Source organism: Schistocerca cancellata, chromosome 3, assembly GCF_023864275.1.
Source record: "Schistocerca cancellata isolate TAMUIC-IGC-003103 chromosome 3, iqSchCanc2.1, whole genome shotgun sequence".
Taxonomy (NCBI): Eukaryota; Metazoa; Arthropoda; class Insecta; order Orthoptera; family Acrididae; genus Schistocerca; species Schistocerca cancellata.
In genome coordinates, this window is record NC_064628.1 from 550,770,673 (window position 1) to 550,793,021 (window position 22,349).

The 22,349-nt window shown below is 39.0% G+C and overlaps 1 protein-coding gene across 1 annotated transcript in view; it reads left to right on the top strand.

The window, feature by feature from the left end:
* Positions 1–22,349, top strand: part of LOC126176419 (BAI1-associated protein 3) — a 394,605-nt gene that overhangs the window by 249,082 nt on the left and 123,174 nt on the right. The window contains exons 14-17 of the mRNA XM_049923576.1: positions 7,908–8,016; positions 8,111–8,218; positions 8,816–8,890; positions 14,055–14,156. Coding sequence (XP_049779533.1) covers positions 7,908–8,016; positions 8,111–8,218; positions 8,816–8,890; positions 14,055–14,156 — 394 coding nt within the window. The remainder of the gene's footprint in view (positions 1–7,907; positions 8,017–8,110; positions 8,219–8,815; positions 8,891–14,054; positions 14,157–22,349) is intronic.

Sequence of the window (22,349 nt, forward strand, 5' to 3'; positions counted from 1 at the left end):
GCGGTCATATGTGTGTAAGTTGCATTTGCGCGTGTGTGTGTGTGTGTGTGTGTGTGTGTGTGTGTTTTGTATGTTTTTGACAAAGGCTTTGTTGACTGAAAACTTATTGTGTGACAGTCTTTTTGTTTTTCCTACCTGTGACTCAGCTTTTCTGCTATATGGCAAGTAAAAAGAAGAAAAAAGAAGGATAACATTTTTTTAACACAGGTATATGAATACGGTTATTACCTGTATGTTGCATGTCTTTCTTCACATTTAATTTGCCTTCCTTCCCACCTCTTTCTGCTCCTACATCTTTCTCTTCTTTCTTCTCTATTGTTATTTAAACAAGAACAAATGGTAAGATTTCAAAAATTATGGAAACGTAACCACTTTTTTTAAAGAAGAGGTGATGAACATAATGACAGAATTGTTGTGTCATGCTCAGTGAGCCATTTATTAACATCAATTTTAAGGCCCAATATAAATAGGGAAATATCAGTCTTAGAATGGAACAGTATATCCCTTAAAGAGAAGTCTCGTTTACTTTGCTTATGTTATGTTATGTTATGTTAACCGGGGACCTAGAAACGATGGAGAGGCTCCGTCCCTGCCGCAGCTGCAGTGGTCCACAACTCCACGACGACTACCACAGTCCACTTCACCCCTCCGCCGCCCCAGACCGAACCCAGGGTTATTGTGAGGTTTGACCCCCGGTGTACTCCTGAGGGAATGTCTCACACCAGATGAGTGTAACCCCAATATTTTGCTTGGTAGAGTAATGGTGGTGTGTGCTTACGTGGAGAACTTGTTTGCACAGCAATTGCCGACATAGTGTAGTGGAGGTGGAATAAGGGGAACCAGCCCACTTTTGCCAAGGCAGATGGAAAACTGCCTAAAAACCATCCACAGACTGGCCAGCTCACCAGACCTGACACAGATCCGTCAGGCAGATCGCGCCGAGGACCGGTGCTCCTTCCCGCCCAGAAAGCCGTGCGGACCTTACTTTGCTTGCTTTCACTCTACTATCTTTTATGGTGTTTTATTTTTCAGGTAATTGTGTGCACCCACCAAGAATATTTTTAGCCCAGAAAAGGGCAGTCAGACTGATCTATGGTGTCAGCTCATGAACTTTAATAGGCCATTGCTCAGGTATCACAGAATTCTAACTCTGCTATGCCTGTACATACATTCCATCGTGGGATTTGTTTGTGACAATATTTACTGATTCAGAAAAACTGCAACATTCATTCAGTGAACACTAAATAGAAAAAAGGAAATGGACTTGGTGCAACCTGGCTGTATCTGCAGTGTCTGGTGCATCAGGTGGAGGAATGTTCAAAGTTACCTTCTTTCCATGGAGCACCTCAGACATGTTGCATACATTAGCTAGTGTGGAAGAGTGTTAATTAAACTTCTGTTATTTGTTTTCTCTTCTAGCATTTTCTGTTTTGATGTCCGTGCAGACAGCTTGCACTGTATCTGGTGAGGGTGTACACAAACACCATCAATGTGGTGTATACCAGGGATGGCCAAAAACTCTGCATGCATGCATAGCTATCACATGCATGTGGAGCTCTCTTGTCTGACTTCACACCTTCCTCATTACCTAATCACATTGGCTGAGTAGAAAGATGGGGAAACTGTGAATGTGCCACGTTAGATGACAGTGCAATCACAGAAGGAACATTAAATGGATTGCATGCAGTGTGGCTGCATATTACACTGTATCAGGAAACTTGATTGACTTATCCAAAAGAATCAAGAATGAAATAAACATGCTGGCATTGTCAGTTAACTGCCTGCAGATATATGCTACCATGGCAGCTATGTAGGAAAGAATTTCTTGTCATGAAAGACTAATTTCAAGAAAGCTCTATACATTCAATGTTGTATCGGATTCCACTACCTCAATAACTCATACTCGCCATCACTGGAAGATTTATTTGATCTGGCAATTTTGAGTGCTATTTCTTAGTCTGCTTTTCAAGGTGCACTGCTACAGTTGGTTGCTATCTAAACATAAGGAACTATGGTATGGATGAATACAATGGATTTTTACAAATATAAGGGGTGATCAAGAAGAGTTTCCATTTGAGGGCATTGCTGCAGTGTATATGCAATGTAGCATCACTCTGATGTGAGTGTACAATCACCAACACGTATGCAAGGGATTAGTGTGGCATTCATGTCTACTCCAACATGCATGCAATAAATGTGGAGATATAAACTATGATGACATTATAACCATATGAGTCCCAATTGGTCCAATGTGCTGTTATTCTTTTCTTGGCTGCTGAAGGGCAAACACCAGCGGACATCTATCAGAGAATGAAGAATTTGTGTGGAGTGGCATGTCTGTAGAAAATCACTGTTGTGGAGTCATCTGTGAAAAAATTGACAAGGGGTGCTGCTCCTTAATGATAATGCATGTCCCCAAATTGCTAATGTTGTAATGCAGAAGTTATGCCAACTCAAATCAGAGACATTTGAGCACCATGCTATAGTCCTCTTCTCTCCCCATGCAGTTAGCATGCCTTCATTAGGCTTAGAATTGGTGTATGATTCCTGTCAGATGAGAATGGAATTGCTCATGCAACAGGACACAGTGATTTACCAAAGGAGTATCTTCAACCTAGGGAATCGGTGGGGTGATTGCCTCAATTCTCACAGCAAATTTACCTGATTAGCATAGCATTTCTGGACTGTACAGTCTCCAAACAGAAACTTTTTTATCACCCCTCATGAATACGTACAAATATAAACAGCACAAAACAGTGATTTGCATGGGGTACTCTCATTGGAATCAGCTCAGTGCAAAGCTCTGCATCTTTTTAGATTGGTCAACTTGTTTGCTCTTGAAACATTTCTAATATCCTCTCACAGTCTGATTAATGCTTAAATTGAATTTAATAGCTGTCTGGCTAATGAACACAACAAATTTTACATTGGCAAACTCTGAGAGAACTTAGAACGTCAAACCCTAATTGACTATGTACTGTTGGAGATAAAGCACTGTTTCAATAAGCAGCAGGTTGCAGTTATACATGGCCTTCTATTGATACTGATCTACCTGCCAGTACTGTGTCCTTTAAACCAGCTGCACTTCCTCGACCTGTTAAACTTACCTGACCTTCCCTGTAGTGCATTTATCAGTATTCTGCATCCCAGTCACCAAGCGGCAGCAAGAGGAAACAGATATAAAAGTTATGGAAGTGTGTGATCTTTCAGAGTTAGTGCCTCTTTCTTACAGCAGAAGGATTGAAGAGAAAGGTAGAGGGATGAAGGAAAAGTACTGGCAAGGTTTAGGAAATAGGGAGAGTTACACAAAAGTTGCTCAGGACCCGAGGTCAGGGGAGACTTACCAAACAGGAAGGAAAGGCTGATTGCAAGGAAGCTTGTCTGTTGCAGTTCCCAACAATCATTCTTTCCTTATCCTGTTTGGTATGTCTTTCCAGACCAAGTGCTTTCAATGACTTTTCTGCAACTGTCCCCATTTTCTAAACCTTGCCAGTCCTTGCCCTTCATCCCTCTTCCTTTCTCTTCAACCATTCTGCCAGAAGAAAGAGCCACTGGATCCAAATCCTTGCACATTTTCATAACTTTCTGTTTTCCTCCTAAGGCTGCTTGATGAGTAAAATGAATTGTAAGTTATTCCTGAAGAATTAACTATGATTTCTGCAAGATGGATATATCATTTGTTGAATTCTGACCAATATCAAATTCAAAATTAATTTTCTGGTTAATTTTTTGGATTATTTTAAAAGAATTTATTTGATCTTATATGTCAATTTGTTACTGTAGATGTCACATAGGTCCATCACATCATGTCAGGCATGCAACAGTAGTCATACAGTGGGTGGCTGCTAGTGGTTTTGTTGCAGAAAAGGCAAAACAATTTCATCTGATGCAAAGGCTATGGCCAGTATCTCCTAGGATGGAAAAGGGTTTCTTTACATTGACTGCCTTTGTAAAATGTGAAACAATAACATCAATGCTCTTCAGTGCTCTGAATAAATTTGTATTGAACAAATACACCAGAGTAAGTCTGAAATCAAAAAGGAAAGAAAAACTTGTCTTTTATCGTTACACACAAAGTTGTTTTGGTTGTGAGAAAATGAGGGTTGTGGAGTGTGAACTGTTGGAACATAAACACTGTTCACAAGATTTTAGATCATCTGACTTCTGCTTATTACCACAGCTAAAGGAATTTATGGCTGAAATATTTTTATGTTGAATGAAGAGATAGTGGAAGTGGTAGATTAGGATCTGGAAGAGCCAGCCGGAGTGGCCGAGTGGTCCTAGGCAATTCAGTCTGGAACCACGCGACCGCTACGGTCACAGGTTCGAATCCTGCCTCGGGCGTGGATGTGTGTGATGTCCTTAGGTTAGTTAGGTTTAAGTAATTCTAAGTTCTAGGGGACTGATGACCTCAGATGTTAAGTCCCATAGTGCTCAGAGCTATTTGAACCATTTAGGATCTGGAAGACCTAACAGAATTGTATTTTGACGATGAAATTTATTCACTGGAAAAAGTTGTACAAAGTGCACTGAACTACCTCAAAATATAAATTCATTTTGAGAAAAAATTCACTGCAAGGTTGAGAAATGCTCTCCCCCTGTAGTATATAACATAATCCAAAGAAACTTAATACACATAATACTCAAAGAAGCAAAAATTTGTGCAAAATATTGTTACAGAATTTGGAGTGCAGAGTAACATCTACAAAATTTCTGGGAATTCTTGTTGATGAAAACTTAAATTTTAATGACCATCTATAAAATTGCACAGAAACTCCATACAGCCTGTTTTGCTCTAAGAATTATATCAAACATTTGTTGTCAAAAGGTGTCAGGACGGCATACTTCAGCTATTTCCACTCTCTTGCAACATATGGAATAACATTTTGGGGTATCACCAGTTGCAAACTAAATTAAATTTTCTCTTTATAGAAGGGGGCTATATAAATAGTAATACACAGTCCTCCGCAGACACACTAAGAACACCTATTCAGAAAGCTTAAAATGTGAGGGGACTTAAAAAAGTAAGTTAAATATTATTATGGCATGCCAGATAACTTTTATTGAATGCTACACTACACTTCAGAGTGAAGCAGATATATGACACTACTTTCCAACATCATCATCAGGCCTCTGTAAACAATGATCAGAATACTCTGTCAAATGTTCAGTTTCCCAATGATAGAAATCCACTTCTTGGTCATGGATACATTAGAGCACAGTTGTGTATGTTTCCTCAATATCAGAAAGTCTGCAGTTACTGTAGATCAGTTCCTCAACTGCCTAGACATTGATGTCTGCAGTCAATACTGATGGCCTTCCTTCCCGGTCAGCATAACCCATGTCTCTGTGGCCTTAGTTAAATTGTTGACACTGTTTCTCTGTGGCTGGACATGATACTGCATTTGGTTCACATATTGCCAGAATTGCATTGTGAATCTGTGTGCAGTTTAGAGGTTTTGCCCACAAGACTTGCAATGTCCTGTGTAATTCGTCTTTGCAATATATTTCCAGTCATCATGTCATTTCATCCCAATATCTGCATCTGTTAACCTTTCCACAGCAAAATTTTGTCTGCAGGAAGCCCAGAATTGTACTCTCTTCTGACAATACGCCACTCTTGTTGCGCAATTGTCTTAGCATGGAGTGAGGTTTGTAACTTACTTTTTGAGTTCCATTCATACTAACAATACTCTTTCTATGTATATACAGATATCAGGGCTAACCTTTAAGATTTTGAGACATATTTTGAGTTTCATAACTACTTCATGTGAAATAGCACAAAAGCTAATACAAAGTGAATGAAAAGGACTAACACACAAAGGCAAATGAACCACATTTGTAGATTGGAGTTTACATCAGAATGTTAGAAAATGAAAATAAATTTTAAGCAGAATTTTAAAAATCTACTGAAACAATATTTTTACTCTGTAAGCAATTATGTTGGCCAATAACATTTTGCTGGTATGTTCATTTTGAGCCAAAACTGAAGATACCCTCTTTTACCCATTGATATATTCATTATGTATAACATATCCAACTTTCACTGAATCAGTGTGTGTAAAAGGATTTGCTGTTTGGGGAGAACAAGACTGTAGGCCTATGGAAAAGAGCCTATGAATTTATAATAACAGAAGCATGTATGCATATAAATTTGTATTACTATCTAAGGTTCACTTTGTATTATCTTGTGTGTGTATGTGTGTGTGTGTGTGTGTGTGTGTGTGTGTGTGTGTTGTTTTATTTATATATTTGTATCTGCCATTTTCCATGTAATGAAATCAGATAAAATTTACATTTACATTTGCACAACAACCATACAATATTTATTGTCTACAGATGGACATATACAGTATTTAAAAAAATAAAAATAAATGTTTTCTAACATCTGGTTGTTAATTTAAGTCTGATAAATTACAGTTCATTAGAGTTGCAAAAGGCAAGACCACTTCCAGATGTAGTGATATTCATTTATATCAGCTGTCTGAATGACATAAGGAGTACACAATTATCTGTAAAACTTGTCAAGCCAGAAAAGACATAAGGTGATTGAGAAGTGGAAGAGATGAACAATTTAACTAAATCAATGACAAGATGGCTTAGAGGCTATATTAGACTATATACAGGATGAAACAGAAGAACTTTCTCATCTTTGATACTGTGAAAAACATCTCTTCTATTGCAAGCTCTTTGCTTTCCGTATTTTGGGAGGAGCTGGTGAGGATTAATAAAAGAAAAATGTGCAACAATATTAGGAAAATGAGAGTTTGCTACTCACTGTAAAGATGACCCATTGAGTTGCATATAGGCACAGCAAAAAGACTGTTACACATTATACCTTTTGGTTAGTGCTTCTTCAGTCAAGAAAACACACAGACATTCACACAAGCAAGTACACTTCATGCACACTGACTCTACTGTCAGCAGCTCTGACCAAAAAATGTAAAGAAAATGTCCAGTAAACAAGACCTCTAAAATGCAGACCTTAAGAGCTGTGAGCAGTTCAAAGATGAACAAGTGCTCACAGCTTCTAAGGTGTGCACTTTAGAGCCCATGTTTACTAGACATTTATTCTCGTTTGGGTCTGTACTACCATCTCTCAAAATATGGAAAGCAAAGCACTTTCAGTAGAAGAGATGTATCTCACAAAAGCAAAGATTAACAAGCACTCACTGACCTTAAGGCATACATTTTAAAGCTGTGTTTCTTTTTTTGGTCCATACCACCACCTCTGAAAATATGGAAAGCAAAGAGCTTCAGTAGAAGACATGTGCTTCACATTAGCAAAGATGAACTAGTACTTACCACCCTTAAGATACACATTTTATAGTCTATGTTTATTAGATATTTTTTCTTATTTTGTTCTGTACTACTACCTCAGAAAGTCTGTCATTTTGGAGTTCTGGTTCACCATGTATATTGTTCATTACATTGATTCATACTTGGAATATCTGTGGAACTGCTGATTATGTTTGTGCCAGGCAGTCAATGAAGTGTTGCATTATGTTCATTGTGTTCTACAACATGCCTTTTAGCATCACAACTGGCAGTTAGACATTTTCGAGTGACAACATAGGCACATTTCTGCTACTTTGTGAGAATTACTTTTGAAGACTTGATGAGTTTTGGGTCACCTGAAGATATTCATTTATAACAAAATCAGTCATGGTGTAATAACCATACTCTAATGTAATTGGATAGATAAAAAATCTACCTACCAAGCAGCAGCAGGAGTACACACATATATTAAAAAGTTTTTATGTATACATGTATCCTTGTGCAGCTGCTTGGTGAGTAGATTTTTTATCTATCCAATTACATTATACTGTCAAAAATTGATTACTTTTGTTGTAATAAACATATTATAGCTACATTTTAATTAAATTTTGTGTTGTATTTGTTTGCAGTTTTCGAGACCATCTCTCGCCTGTTGATCAAAAATCTCTGTCTATAAATTGTTACTATGAGTGGTTTGAACCAGCACTTGACAGATGGTTGGATGTATCAAAGTTCAAGGTAAATTTGACTGAAATTCAAAATGACTGATACTTCAATATTTGCATATAAATTGTGTAGCCAACTAAGCTTCACATGCATTTTTGTTGTATAGGCAATGCATCGTATCCACAAGGCAGCTGAACTGAATAAAGTTTGCACTGGTGACTTCATTGTTAAACATAGTACCTCAGCTGTGGATGCAACTGCGTGTTTCTACCAGGTTAGTGAGTGTCACATTAAAATAAAAATCTGGATGAAATAAGTAATATTCTATAGGTTCAGCTTGTATAAGAAAGGAATAGATTCACTTGTGACACATTATTATAATAGTCTTATTGAACAGTTTTTGTTGTTCCTTCATTGTCGAAGGATCAATATCAGTTACATTTCTTGTATATGTAGAAATGGTTCTTTGTAAGTCTTCATTCAAAGAGTTAAAATTTATAAATATGAATATTTCACAAAATTGTGGTTTGTGTGTCTTCTGTTATTATGTCTGCTTGTGTCTGCTTGTGTCTGTGTATGTGCGGATGGATATGTGTGTGTGTGCGAGTGTATACCTGTCCCTTTTTCCCCCTAAGGTAAGTCTTTCCGCTCCCGGGATTGGAATGACTCCTTACCCTCTCCCTTAAAACCCACATCCTTTTGTCTTTCCCTCTCCTTCCCTCTTTCCTGACGAAGCAACTGTTTGTTGCGAAAGCTTGAATTTTGTGTGTATTTTTGTGTTTGTTTGTGTGTCTATCGACCTGCCAGCGCTTTTGTTTGGTAAGTCTCATCATCTTTGTTTTTAGATATATTCTGTTATTAATTTTTACAGATAAAAGAGTTCTGGAGGCAGTTAGCTTGGCCTGACTTAGTGGGATCATACAACTACATAATGAAGATCATTGATGTAAGTATTTCTGAATTCAGTAACCAGTATACAAAAGTAAAAATTAACATTAACTGTAAGTGAACCAGGCTGTACTGATGGAATGATAAGATAGATCCCCACAGAGGGTACCAAAAAAAAAAAGTATGTAGCATGGGTTGTTGAAGTGTGCAATACCAGGGCACCACACCCACACTCATTCTTGCACTTCTCAGTTTGTCAGTGCACTTGCACAAGGTTACTGGCACTGAGTTTTGTCTTGTTGTAGTGCTTATAGTAGGTACATGGTTGTACTGAGGTGATAGGAAGAGAGGTGAAGGGTGCAGGGAAAGAGATGTCACATAAGCTGACTAAAAAAGGAAACAAGTGAGAAAGAAGGTTGAAGAATTAACTATGAGAGGTACTTGAGTTCTCTTTTCCCTTGTGTTCCAGTCTTTTGTCTATGAGAAGAAACCTTTCCCTCTATCCACAACTGTAAATACATCCTTTTGCCACAGTGTCATTTTGTCCAAGTAGCAACATAAAAATAATCTGGAATTCTGGCACAGTTTTATAACCTGTCATAATCCTTGCATTTGTAGTTTCTTCAACTACTTTCACATATAGTTCTTCAAGCTTCCCTGGAAATATGTTGGCATGTTGAATAATCGGATCTTCTGCTGGATATTTGCATTGTTCTTGCATGATGTTTCAACAACCTGACTCAGTATCTTCTTCAGGTGCTCCCTGAGACTATCAAAATATCATGACACAAACAACCACATGATATTTTGACAGTGTGACTCACTATCTTCTTCAGGTGCTCCCTAAGACTGTCTCAGGAGCAGCACCTGAAGAAGGCAGTGAGTCATGATGTTGGAATGTCATGCAAGAACGACATGGACTGCCAGCAGAAGACCTATTTGCTCTGCTTGGCATTTCATTTCATTGCTATGATTATCAAAACATAACTCAGTTACTACTTCTGATTTAATCTGACAAGAATTAACTACCTCCATCTGCTCTTTATAATATTTTTCAGCTTCCTTTCTTCTGTGTATCGTATCAGTACTAAAAGTTCCTAATTTCAATTTAAAATTTTCTTTCACATTTCATAATTTACTTCCCAAGCAAACTTTTGCTGATTCTTTGTTATCATTCAGCACTACTCAGACCTGACTGTAAGTTATTGAAGTCCAATTTTACATTTACACTACTAATCTCAGAACAATTTGTGTCTATTTTTTCACTTAAGATTCTTATGTCACTTTTAAGGTCCTTACAATTTTTGTTCAGTTTGAATTCAATTTCGAATTTACTCTACTGATGTCACTTTTAATGTCTTTAGTCATTTCAGATCTTCATCAACATATTCATACAATGCTCAAGTATTACTTAACATTACCTTCATAATATAATATAAGAAAATATAATAATTCAAATTCTAAAGAAAGCAGGTGCAGACAGGTCTGAAAATTACCAGACTATCAGTTAAATAATTCACGGGTGCAGAATACTAACATGAATCCTTCACAGAAGAATGGAAAAACTGTTAGAGGCTGACCTCGAGGAAGATCAGTTTGGCTTCCAGAGAAATGTAGGAACATGTGAAGCAACACTGATCCTACAACTTCTCATAGATGATAGGTTAAGGCAAGGCAAACTTACATTTATAGCATTTTTACACTTTGAGGAAGTTTATGATAATGTTGACTGGAATACTCTCTTTCAAATTCTAAAGGTGACAGGGGTAAAATACAGGGAGCAAAAGACTGTTTACAATTTGTACAGAAACCAGATGACAGGTATAAGAATTGAGGGGAATGAAAGGGAAGCAGTGGTTGAGAAGGGAGTGAGACCGGGCTGTAGCCTATCCCTGATGTTATTCAATCTGTGTATTGAGCAAGCAGTAAAGGAAACAATCAAAAATTTGGAGGAGGATTAAAGTCCTTGGAGAAGAAATAAAAACTTTAAGGTTTGCTAATGACATTGTAATTCTGTCAGAGACAGCAAAGGACTTGGAAGAACAGTTGAACGGAATGGAGAGTGCCGTGAAAGGAGGATATAAGATGTTCATCAAAAGAAGCAAAATGAGGGTAATGGAATGTAGTCATATTAAATCAGGTGATGCTGAGGAAACTAGATTAGGGTATGAGACACTTTAAAGTAGTAGATGAGTTTTGCTATTTGGGGAGCAAAATAACTGAGGATGGTTGAAGTGGGGAGTATACAAATTAAATGTAGACCGGCAATGGCAAGAAAAGCTTTTTGAAGAAGAGAAATTTGTTAACATTGGGTATAGATTTAAGTGTCAGGAAGACTTTCTGAAAGTTTTTGTGTGGCGTATAGCCATGTTTGGAAGTGATACGTGGATGGTAAACAGTTTAGACAAGAAGAGAATAGAAGCTTTTGAAATGTGGTGCTACAGAAGAATGCTGAAGATTAGATGGATAAATCACATAACTAATGAGGAGGTGTTGAATAGAATTGGGGAGAAGAGAAATTTGTGATACAACCTGACTAGAAAAAGGGATCAGCTGGTAGGACAGATTCTGCAGCATCAAGGGATCACCAATTTAGTACTGGAGGGAAGCGGGGAGGGGGCAAAATTGTAGAGGGAGAGCAAGAGATGAATACAATAAGCAGAAGGATGTAGGTTGCAGTAGTTACTCAGAGAAGGAGAGGCTTGCACAGGATAGAGCAGCATGGAGAGCTGCAACAAACCAGTCTTTGGACTGAGGACAAAAACAACAACAACAACCACCACCACCACCACCACCACCACCACCACCACCACTTTCTCAACCTTTAACATTCAAGAGTTCAGTAAGCAATGCCCTAGCCATTTCATCAGTTACCTAATTAGTATTTATTTCAACACCTAAAACTGAATCAAGGTCCAGTGTTATGCCACTCTCATTACATTAGGCACTCTTAACTACCAAATCTTTTCCATCATTGCCTTATATTCCTTGCTCCCTAAAATCACAATATCCAACTTCTTTGTAACTCAGCTTGCCAATAGCTATAGAACGCCTAAAAAAATAAAGATGCTTTTATCCTAACTCTAGCTGTGTTGCTTGCTGCCGTAGATGTACTTTTCCCTCCTAACAGGCCAGTTTCTTCATGTCAGGACACAAAATTATAATAAGCAAAAGAGCAAATATGTTTAACTAGGTGCAGTATAACCAGAGGAAAGATAAAATTGTGGATACTACTGTGTGAAAATAATTTCTATTTATACGGGAATTGAAACTTCATGGCAGATTAAAACTGTGTGCCGGACTGAGACTCGAACTTGGGACCTTTGCCTTTCGCGGGCAAGTGCTCTACCAACTGAGCTACCCAAGCACGACTCACAGCCCGTCCTCACAGCTTTACTTCTGCCAATACCTCGCCTCCTACCTTCCAAACTTTAACTTTTAGGATATTAATATAAAATGTATAAAAAGACAATAACTGGATTCACAGGAGATAAATACATTACTTTAGTTTACACTTGATTGGATGTCCTTAACCTCCAAGCAGTTGTTCCTATGTATAAAGGGCATTAAATACAAATAAAACTGTTTTGCACCATTCTGTTGTTGTTTCACAATGGCAACCCAATACCTATTTCTTTGTTAGTGCTTCAACTGACAGTAATAAACTGTGTTCTCATACGTTCAAATGAGCACCAATAATATAAAATAAACAGCAATATAGGTAAAAAAATACAACCTATGCAAGAAATTACCTGACATTATGATCTGGCAGCACAGTCTCACAGTTAGGCACTTGTATATGAGATATAATGAGTAATCAAATAAGTGGTTGGCTGGGATGTGATGCAGCTGTGGTTTTAAATGCTTCAAGTGAGTCATTGCTGTGTAGTAATACTTGTTTGTGGCAACAGAGTGATATAATGAAAGTTTATTTCATCATTATTTAATTAAAGAGTGCTTTAGTGCATATTGTGTTGGTTTATTTTAGCATTGTTTAATTAAACTAAGGTTAAACTATGATTCTGCTCTTCCATGTTTACCTTGGTACCGTAAAGACTGCTATACTTTACATGTGTACAAAGTATGCCATGTGGCTGCTGCTCATGTCACAAAAATTGGCAGCATACTCACTCAAGGGTTAAATGAGTACAGATTATATTCCTATTTTATGATGTGAAAGTAGTGGCATGCACTTGAATCTACAAATGCCCACCAGGTTTCTGGAAACTCAAATTTTCAAACTGAAATATTTCATAAACTAATAAGTTATTCTAGGAAAGTTATGCATTTTTGGAATCATAAAAATTAGGACAACTCTACAATACCACTTATATTCTGAAAGGATTACATTCTAAGGTCCAAATGTTCAAGAAACTGACATTTTGGATATTGATAACTTGAATATAGACAATGTTTGAATTGCACAGTTTTCAGAAAAGATGATATGTTCTTTAGAAAGATGGGAATAAGGGCCTTCAAGTAAGAGATATCAGTACTAAAACAAACAATTCTGAAGTGCTGCTGTTTCGATGAATTGTAAATTTTGTATATTATTCTAGGTACAAAGTTTCTACATGAACTATCTACACTACTGTATCAGCAGACTATAAACTATACAAAGTTTTCATAAAAACAGCTTGGATAAGAATTTTTAGATTGTATATATTCACAGTAAGTGTGTTATTTGAAGAATAGAGGATACAACAGGGGAAAAAATTATCTAACTTTAACTCCAACTTATGTTTCCTTTTTCATACACTACTTGTTCTCCTGGTCCAGCATTTGGATTATGTACACATTTATTTTTCTGCAGTGTAGTTGTAGCTCCTACTCTGGTTGTCTCTATTTCAGTAGTTGTGCATTTGTGTTGAATTTCATATAAATGTAAATAATTCCTTGCTTATATTTCACAAATGCTTAACTATTCCATAGGTACCTAATAAATTGTAATATCCACTCAAAAAATTACTCATGGAATGCATGGAATGTAAGAAGGAAAAAGAAAATGAAAGAGAGACATGCTATATTTTTCCTCATGTTGTGATTAATGTGTTTGAGCTCCAACAAGATTGAGATGTTGCCTGCTTATGTTCATACAGCCATTGCTGAATTGTTAGAAAAAATGTCTTTTCCTTTGTGATTTTAAGTGTTGATTTTTATTTGATTAATTTTTGTGTGATCTCCATTTTAAGACTAAAAACTAAATATTTTCACTATTTCAGTGTATCTGTGGTGCAGCCGTGTATTATGCTGATCTCACCCATCAAAAACTTCAAGATACGGGATATTATGAGGACAATGCTCCCTTCAAGATAAGTGATGAGGTAACTACCACCTGAAACAATCTTGCTGTGGTAATGTTTTCGTCGCTATAGGATTACCCTGTCAAAAATACAGAAAAATATGGTTAAAATTTATGAGGCATGTATTGGTCACCTAAACAGTTAGGTTAACACATAGTTATTAGCTGGTTAGATTTAAAGTGAATGATTTGCCATGACAGCCACATAGAGAATGCAGTTGGAATACAGTTGAGTATGGAACATCTACACAACATAGCCTACATGTTGGGAATGTAAGCACTGAATATGATTTTTTGCCTCAGTATACAATATTATAGTTTGCAAGTGGTTAAGCTTTTGCAAAGTTTGTTGTTACATTGTATGAAGCTGCCCAGAAAAAAAGAACTTAAGTTTATTTTTATATGTTACCTTGCGAGGGTCTAGGATCACTGTGTCTTTTGTTCTGAGATCAAATTAACAATGCAGTGCCCCTATATTTTATTCAGAAATTTGATTTCTGATATTGATTTGAATTTAAAAACCCACTCCTTCTCCTCAGCAACTCCAAATTCCAATAAATTTTTAATATTCCAATTTTTTTTCAATTGGTAATAAATTTCACCAACATTAACATGAATGTCACCTTCATTCGACATAGCAGCAGTTATAAGAGGTACTCAAGTTGAGCTTGTTGGGTTGCTGTACAAATACATACAAACTCTGCAAACCACTGTGAAGTGCATTGTAGAGGGTAGTTGGCATGCCACCACATGTTAGAATTTCTTCCTGTTCCACTCACATTTGTAGTGCAGAAGAAATGGCTGCTTAAATGCCCCTGCTCTTGCTGTAATTAGCCTAACCTTGTCTTAGCAGTCGCTGCAGGAGTGATACTTTGAGGGATGAAGAATATCTCTAGATTGTTCACTTAATACTCTTTCTTGAAAGTCTGGAAAAGTACCTTCAAAGCATAATTGGCATCTGTTTTCAAATCTCTGCTGATTTAGGTTTTTCAACATTTCTGTGATGCTCTCATGTAAGTTGGTTAAACCTGTGATAATGCGTGCAGCCCTTCTTCATATTCATTTAATATGCTGTGTTAGTCCTGTTTTGTATGAACCCCACACACTTGAGCAGTATTTTAAGATGGGTAGTGTGTGTGTGTGTGTGTGTGTGTGTGTGTGTGTGTGTGTGTGTGTGTGTGTGTGTGTCAGTTTCAGTTGTGACACATTGAAATTTTAGTCATTGGATGCCATTTTATGTTTCTCAACATTTAAAACAAAGTTCCAATCTTTGCACCTCATTGAAATCTTAATATCTGATGATATTTGTGCAGTTTTTTTCAGATAGTACTTCATTTAAGATAACTACATCTTCTGCAATAAATCTGAAGTTACTATTAATACTGTCTACCAAGTCATCAACATACAACATCAACAATAAGATTCTGAACATATTTTCATGGGGTTTGCCTTTAAGTTACCTGTATTTCTGTTGATGATTCTCCATTCAATGCAATATCATCCTCCCTACCAAGAAATCTTCAATCAGTCACAAATTTTGTTTGATAACTCATATAATCATATGTTTGTTGCTAATCATAGATGTGGCACCAAGTCAAAATCTTTGGAAGTCAGAAAATTCTGATTCCATTTGATTACCTTGACCCATGGGATTTCAGAATGATGGATGTGAGTAAACATAAGTTGGATTTTACACGATCAGTATTTTCAGAAACTGATGATGTGGAAAATGTGATTCTGTTCAAGATACCTCATTATGTTTGAGCTCATATTTTACAACAAAAAATAAAAATAGGTCTCAGTCTCATTGTATACATATTTTTTATTATTATGTGGTTGGCAAAAGCATGATTTATTAATGAGAACTTCTAATCAAGTCTACTCAACATTTATCTGAGCTAATTTTAAAATATTATTAGAACAAGGCTACATTTGATAGAAATTATATGAAAACTTTGCTTTTTATTTTTACATTTGAATTATTATTTTTCCATTAGATAGAACAGAACACAGGTATAATTTTTTTTTATTGATAGTCACATGTGGTTTGTCAGCTTTATTCTGGTCTGAGACATCTACTTAAGAATATGTGGTAAGAAATAAAGGCTGTATGGTGAAACAAGATTGTTTCTCCATTATACTAGCAGACACTGACTTTTTGTATGAAATTTTACTATAGAAAACTGCTTATTGTGTGAAACACTAAATTATCTGTTTGCAAAATTTGTTCTTTGAAAGGTTGATTCATTTGATAAGAGCCCAAATCTTGATACAGAAAAATCTGTGGAAGAGGTTAATGTTTTTAAACACTTGTTTCTAGTTTAAGTTCAGACATTCCAGAGACAACAACCCCATAAAGAATCCAGCTTAAATCAGTAATAAAATTTTATAGCACCAAGTCAGCACTACAAGTGTTAAGGAGCAGAGAGTGGGACTCTGACACAAAAACAGTAACAAAGAATCCCAGGAGAAGAAATGAGATGTTTGTGTTTGGCATTAGTTTACACAAGAGCTGATCACATCCAAAAGGCAGATATAAGACTCAAGTTAAAGAGACTATTCCAACACATAGAACAACATGTGACAAAATGGTGCTACCATACTGAAAGAATGATCAATAATATGTACAGGGTGGTCCATTGATAGTGACCAGCCCAAATATCTCATGAAATAAGCATCAAACGAAAAACTACAAAGAACTAAACTCCTCTAGCTTTAAGGGGGAAACCAGATGGTGCCATGGTTGGCCCACTAGATGGCACTGCCGTAGGTCAAATGGATGGCAACTGTGTTTTTTTAAATAGGAAATTTTTTATTACATATTCGTGTAGTACCTAAAGAAATATGAATGTTTCAGTTGGACCACTTTTTTCACTTCGCGATAGATGGCGCTGTAATAGTCACAAACGTGTAACTGCGTGGTATCACGTACCATTCTGCCTGTGTGGATGGTATTTGCTTCGTGATACATTACCCGTGTTAAAATGGACCGATTACCAATTGCGTAAAAGGTCGATATCGTGTTGATGTATATTACTATTGTGATCAAAATGCCCAACGGGTGTTTGCTATGTATGCTGCACGGTACCCTGGACAACATCATCCAAGTGTCTGGACCGTTCGCTGGATAGTTTTGTTATTTAAGGAAACAGGAAGTGTTCAGCCACATGTGAAACGTCAACCACGACCTGCAACAAATGACAATGCCCAAGTAGGTGTTTTAGCTGCCGTCACGGCTAATCCATACCTCAGTAGCAGACAAATTGCATGACAATCTGGAATCTCAAAAATGTCAGTGTCCACTCTAGCAGATATCATAGACATCAAATTTGAACTCAAAATGAAGCCCCTTCCCCTTATATCTACCTTAGCATCAGGTGAAATCCTACAAATGTCATCTTTCTCAAAATCTGACACACTGGGAACATTAGGCCACAGAAAAAAACTTCATCTGATTCCATTTGGAATGCCATTTCCTCATAAGTGTAATTTCTCCATCAGTGATAACATGCCCAACACTATTTTACACTTTTCTTTGAAGGAAATTTCACTAAAACCTGTTTTCCATGGAGCTGATGTGTCAAAGAATAGGGAAGGCATTGTTCAAAGTCACCCCGTGAAAGACAAGCCTTCATATTTTATTTTTTTACATCACCAGAGAATAATTTTCTGTAAATGTTCATTCAAGTGTTAACCTTGCCCATAAAACTCATTTCAAATTCTAAACTAAAAAATGCTTCTAATAATAGGCAAGTGTTTTTGTGGTTGTGAAGGACCTTACATTTCCAGAAAATTATTTTGTTTTCTGGGGTTGGTATAAAATGTTATTTCATATCACTGTCATATCATCTGAAAGTATCAGTTATTGACAATATTTAATGACTCTGTTCTCAGTTCCATATTTACACACTAGGATGCAGAATTTGTTTTAAAAAGACACTAAATTGCTGTTCAAAGTTGCCTCGCTGTTCAAAGTCACCCCACTTTACAGTATTTATTTGGCTCTAATCGAATGCATGTTAGCAAAGCCAGCCCTTAATTATTTCCAAAGTAATTTCCAGTTTCATCAAAAGTATTGTTTGCATAACCATATTTGTTTATTTCATGATTCAAACAAATAATACGGCTTAACCCTTGTAGTAGAAGAAACTGTTAAAAGGATGCAATTTTTTGATGTATGCAATTCACTGAAGGAGTTAAGTTTTAATTGTAATTTCTGTAAATTAAACGCCCCCAGGAGCGCAGCATTCATTTGCTGAGTACGGGCTTGGTGACCCGGGGTCCTGAGCTGGGGAATGGTCAGTGCCGCCAGTCTCCTGTCACCGTAACCCCCAGACATGCTTCAGCGACCACCGTATGGCGTGATGGTGGAATGTTGTGTGCTGCGGGGAATGGTAATCTTGGCTTGATCGCCTGGATTGCGAGGAAGGTCAACCTCTATAAGAACCCCTCAATCTTACAGTGTGCTGCACGCCTATAAGATGCATGGCTGTTGGGGTTGAACAGTCACAAGCGGGCAACCTCTGGGACACCTGCCGCACCCCAGTTGTATAAGGTTTACTCGGGCATGCAGGGCTCTGTCTGAGCGGACCTTTAGTTCCATAGCTGCTCATGGGACCCCAGTGGACCCTTCGACCTCTATGTTTCCCCCTACCAGTGAATTTGGTGGGTCACTGGTAGGAAAACACACCCCATCGAAAAAGCGGCTTCGTGCTGCGAGTCCTCCAGTGCCTGGTGTTACTAGAGATTTATCAGACTGTCATAACGGAGCACATGCTGATAACCAGAATGTATTTTTGATTGTCAAATGGAAGGAGGGTAGCTTTGAGAGGGTTTCCCCCTTTTATGAAGTGCATTCAAGTTCTAAGGCCTCCGATTTTTTTTCTATGGACTGGAAAGATATAGAAACATGCGCATTGTTTTAAAATGAGGCCGCGTTCATTGTCAATACATCCCAGAGATGGCAGCACCATACGGCAGGTGGAATTTTACCGCCAGCAGCGAGAATGAGAACTGTTTTAAATACTTAAAATGGCGACGTTTTCCTTACTTGAACAGCGTGCAATCATTCATTTTCTGAATTTGCGTGGTGTGAAACCAATTGAAATTCATCGACAGTTAAAGGAGACATATGGTGATGGAGTTATGGATGTGTTGAAAGTGCGTTCGTGGGTGCTACAGTTTAATGAAGGCAGAACATCGTGTGACAACAAACCGAAACAACCTCGGGCTCGCACAAGCCGGTCTGACGACATGATCGAGAAAGTGGAGAGAATTATTTTGGGGGATCGCTGAATGACTGTTGAACAGATTGCCTCCAGAGTTGGCATTTCCGTGGGTTCTGTGCACACAATCGTACATGACGACCTGAAAATGCGAAAAGTGTCATCCAGGTGGGTGCCACGAATGCTGACGGACGACCACATGGCTGCCCGTGTGGCATGTTGCCAAGCAATGTTGACACGCAACGACAGCATGAATGGGACTTTCTTTTCGTCGGTTGTGAAAATGGATGAGATGTGGATGCCATTTTTCAATCCAGAAACAAAGCGCCAGTCAGCTCAATGGAAGCACACAGATTCACCGCCACCAAAAAAATTTCGGGTAACCGCCAGTGCTGAAAAAATGATGGTGTCCATGTTCTGGGACAGCAAGGGCGTAATCCTTACCCATTGCATTCCAAAGGGCACTACGGTAACAGGTGCATCCTACGAAAATGTTTTGAAGAACAAATTCCTTCCTGTACTGCAACAAAAACGTCCGGGAAGGGCTGCGCGTGTGCTGTTTCACCAAGACAACGCACCCGCACATCAAGCTAACGTTACGCAACAGTTTCTTTGTGATAACAACTTTGAAGTGATTCCTCATGCTCCCTACTCACCTGATCTGGCTCCTAGTGACTTTTGGCTTTTTCCAACAATGAAAGACACTCTTCATGGCCGCACATTCACCAGGGGTGCTGCTATTGCCTCAGCGATTTTCCAGTGGTCAAAACAGACTCCTAAAGAAGCCTTCGCTGCTGCCATGGAATCATGGCGTCAGCGCTGTGAAAAATGTGTACGTCTGCAGGGTGATTACGTCGAGAAGTAATGCCAGTTTCATCGATTTCAGGTGAGTAGTTAATTAGAAAAAAAATCAGAGGCCTTAGAACTTGAATGCACCTCGCATATCCACAAGGGTCTTGAGGGAATTGAAGGAACAGTGAAAGCTGTGAAGCGACTGCGTAATGGGACTCTGTTAGTTGAGACTTCTAGTTCCTGTCAAGTCGCTTCTCTTCGGAAAGGAGCCTGTCTCAGAGAGTACGCTATCGAGACCGAGCTCCACTCCACTTTCAACTATAGTAAGGGTGTTGTGACATGTAGGGACTTGGTGGATAAACCCACAGACAGGTTGAAATCTGAGTGGGCTGACGAAGGTATTGTTGATGTGCAGCATATTATGAAACGAGTCGATGGGGACCTAGTCAAATCCGGCTCGTTTGTTCTCACGTTCAGTTGCCCAAGACTCCCAGAGCATGTTAAAGTGGGTTTCTTACTTTTGCCAGTGCAGCCATATTTCCCCAACCCAATGCACTGTTTTAAATGTCAGCACTTTGGGCATACTATGTTTGGGTGCAATGGGATAGCCACCTTGGGTAAATGTGCTCAGCCTGCCCATGAAGGAGCCGATTGTTCATCGCTTGTGAAGTGCGTGAATTGCTCTGGGAGTCACCCTGTCTGGAGCCGGGTCTGCCCCATCTATCTCGAGGAACGGAAGATACAGAAGATCAGAACATCTAAGCGCATCCCCTATGGTGAGGCCAAGAAGCTCTTTAAGGCCATGCAGCCTCTTGTGTTTACAACATCTTTCGCTTCTGCTCTGCAGAAACCGGTACAGTTGGCCACTGTTGCTACGCAAATGGAGGTTGCTAGTGTCAGCACTAATACCTGCCTTTGCCAGTGCACTTGTGCTGCTGCAGTTGTTTTGAAACCTGCAGCTCTCCCCACAATGTCGGACAAGGCCGTGGTTGCTGACATTGGGGTACTTCCTGCCCCTCCGCATATGGCATCTTCTGCCCAGGTGAGTAAAGCTCCAACTGTTGACAAGGTTCTGCATTCTAAGCCCCCCAAGACAAAGACGCCGAAGGTGAAGGTTTTGCCACCTGAGGCGACTAGTCAGGGCTGGTCTGATGACGAGGCCATTGTACTGTCTGACTTCTTCCTTGGGTCGTCATCGGAGCTGATGGACATTGATGTCGACCGGGGGTGATCTTCTCACCCCAGGAATAAATCTCCAGAGGCAGGGTGAAAGTTCAGCCACCCTGATCACTGGCTCCCATATTACAGTGGAACCTGAATGGGTTCAGGACACATGTGGCCGAATTACAACTCCTTGTACGAGAGTGCCCCTTGTGCTTATGTCTCCAAGAGACACATTTTCGGGCCACTGATGCTCCTTCTTTACGTGGCTATACCATATATCGAAAAGATGATCTGATGGGGGAAAGGGCAAAGGGCAAAGGGTGGTGTTGCTGTTTTTGTCCGTGACATGCACCACTCATTTGAGCTCCCTCTCATTACGGACTTGCAAGCAGTTGCAGTTGACCTTCTTGTGGGGTGGAGGCTCACAGTCTGTTCCATTTACTTACCGCCTCAGGATGCAATAGATTCTGAGGCTCTCACAGACCTTATTAGCCAACTCCTCTGCCCATTTCTCCTTCTGGGGGACTTCAATGCTCATAATGTCTTACGGGGGTCTACAACTACTTGCCCTAGGGGTCACGTTCTGGAAAACTTCATGATGTCCGAAGAACTGTGCATCCTCAACTTTGATGCTCCCACTCATTTCTGTACTGCTTCTGGGTCGTCATCAGCTATTCACCTTTCCTTTTGCTCTCCAGCACTCACGGATCCTGCTCTGTGGGAGGTTGCTGCTGACCTCCATTCTAGTGACCACTTCCCCCTTTGGATTCGCCTCCTGGATGAGGCTGTGGCACTCTCAGTGCCGCCCCGGTGGCACCTCTGCAGAGCTGACTGGACACTTTTCAGCTGTCTGGCTGTTTTGGAACACCGTGCCAGCGTTCACGAATGGGTCAACCATGTTATAGCCGTGATCTCCCATGCTACTGAATTGTCAATCCCACGGTCCTCCGGTCATCCCAAGAGGCGTCCTGTCCCTTGGTGGACCACTGAGTGCCACTCAGCCATCCGAGCCCGCCGTACAGCTCTGCGCCGCT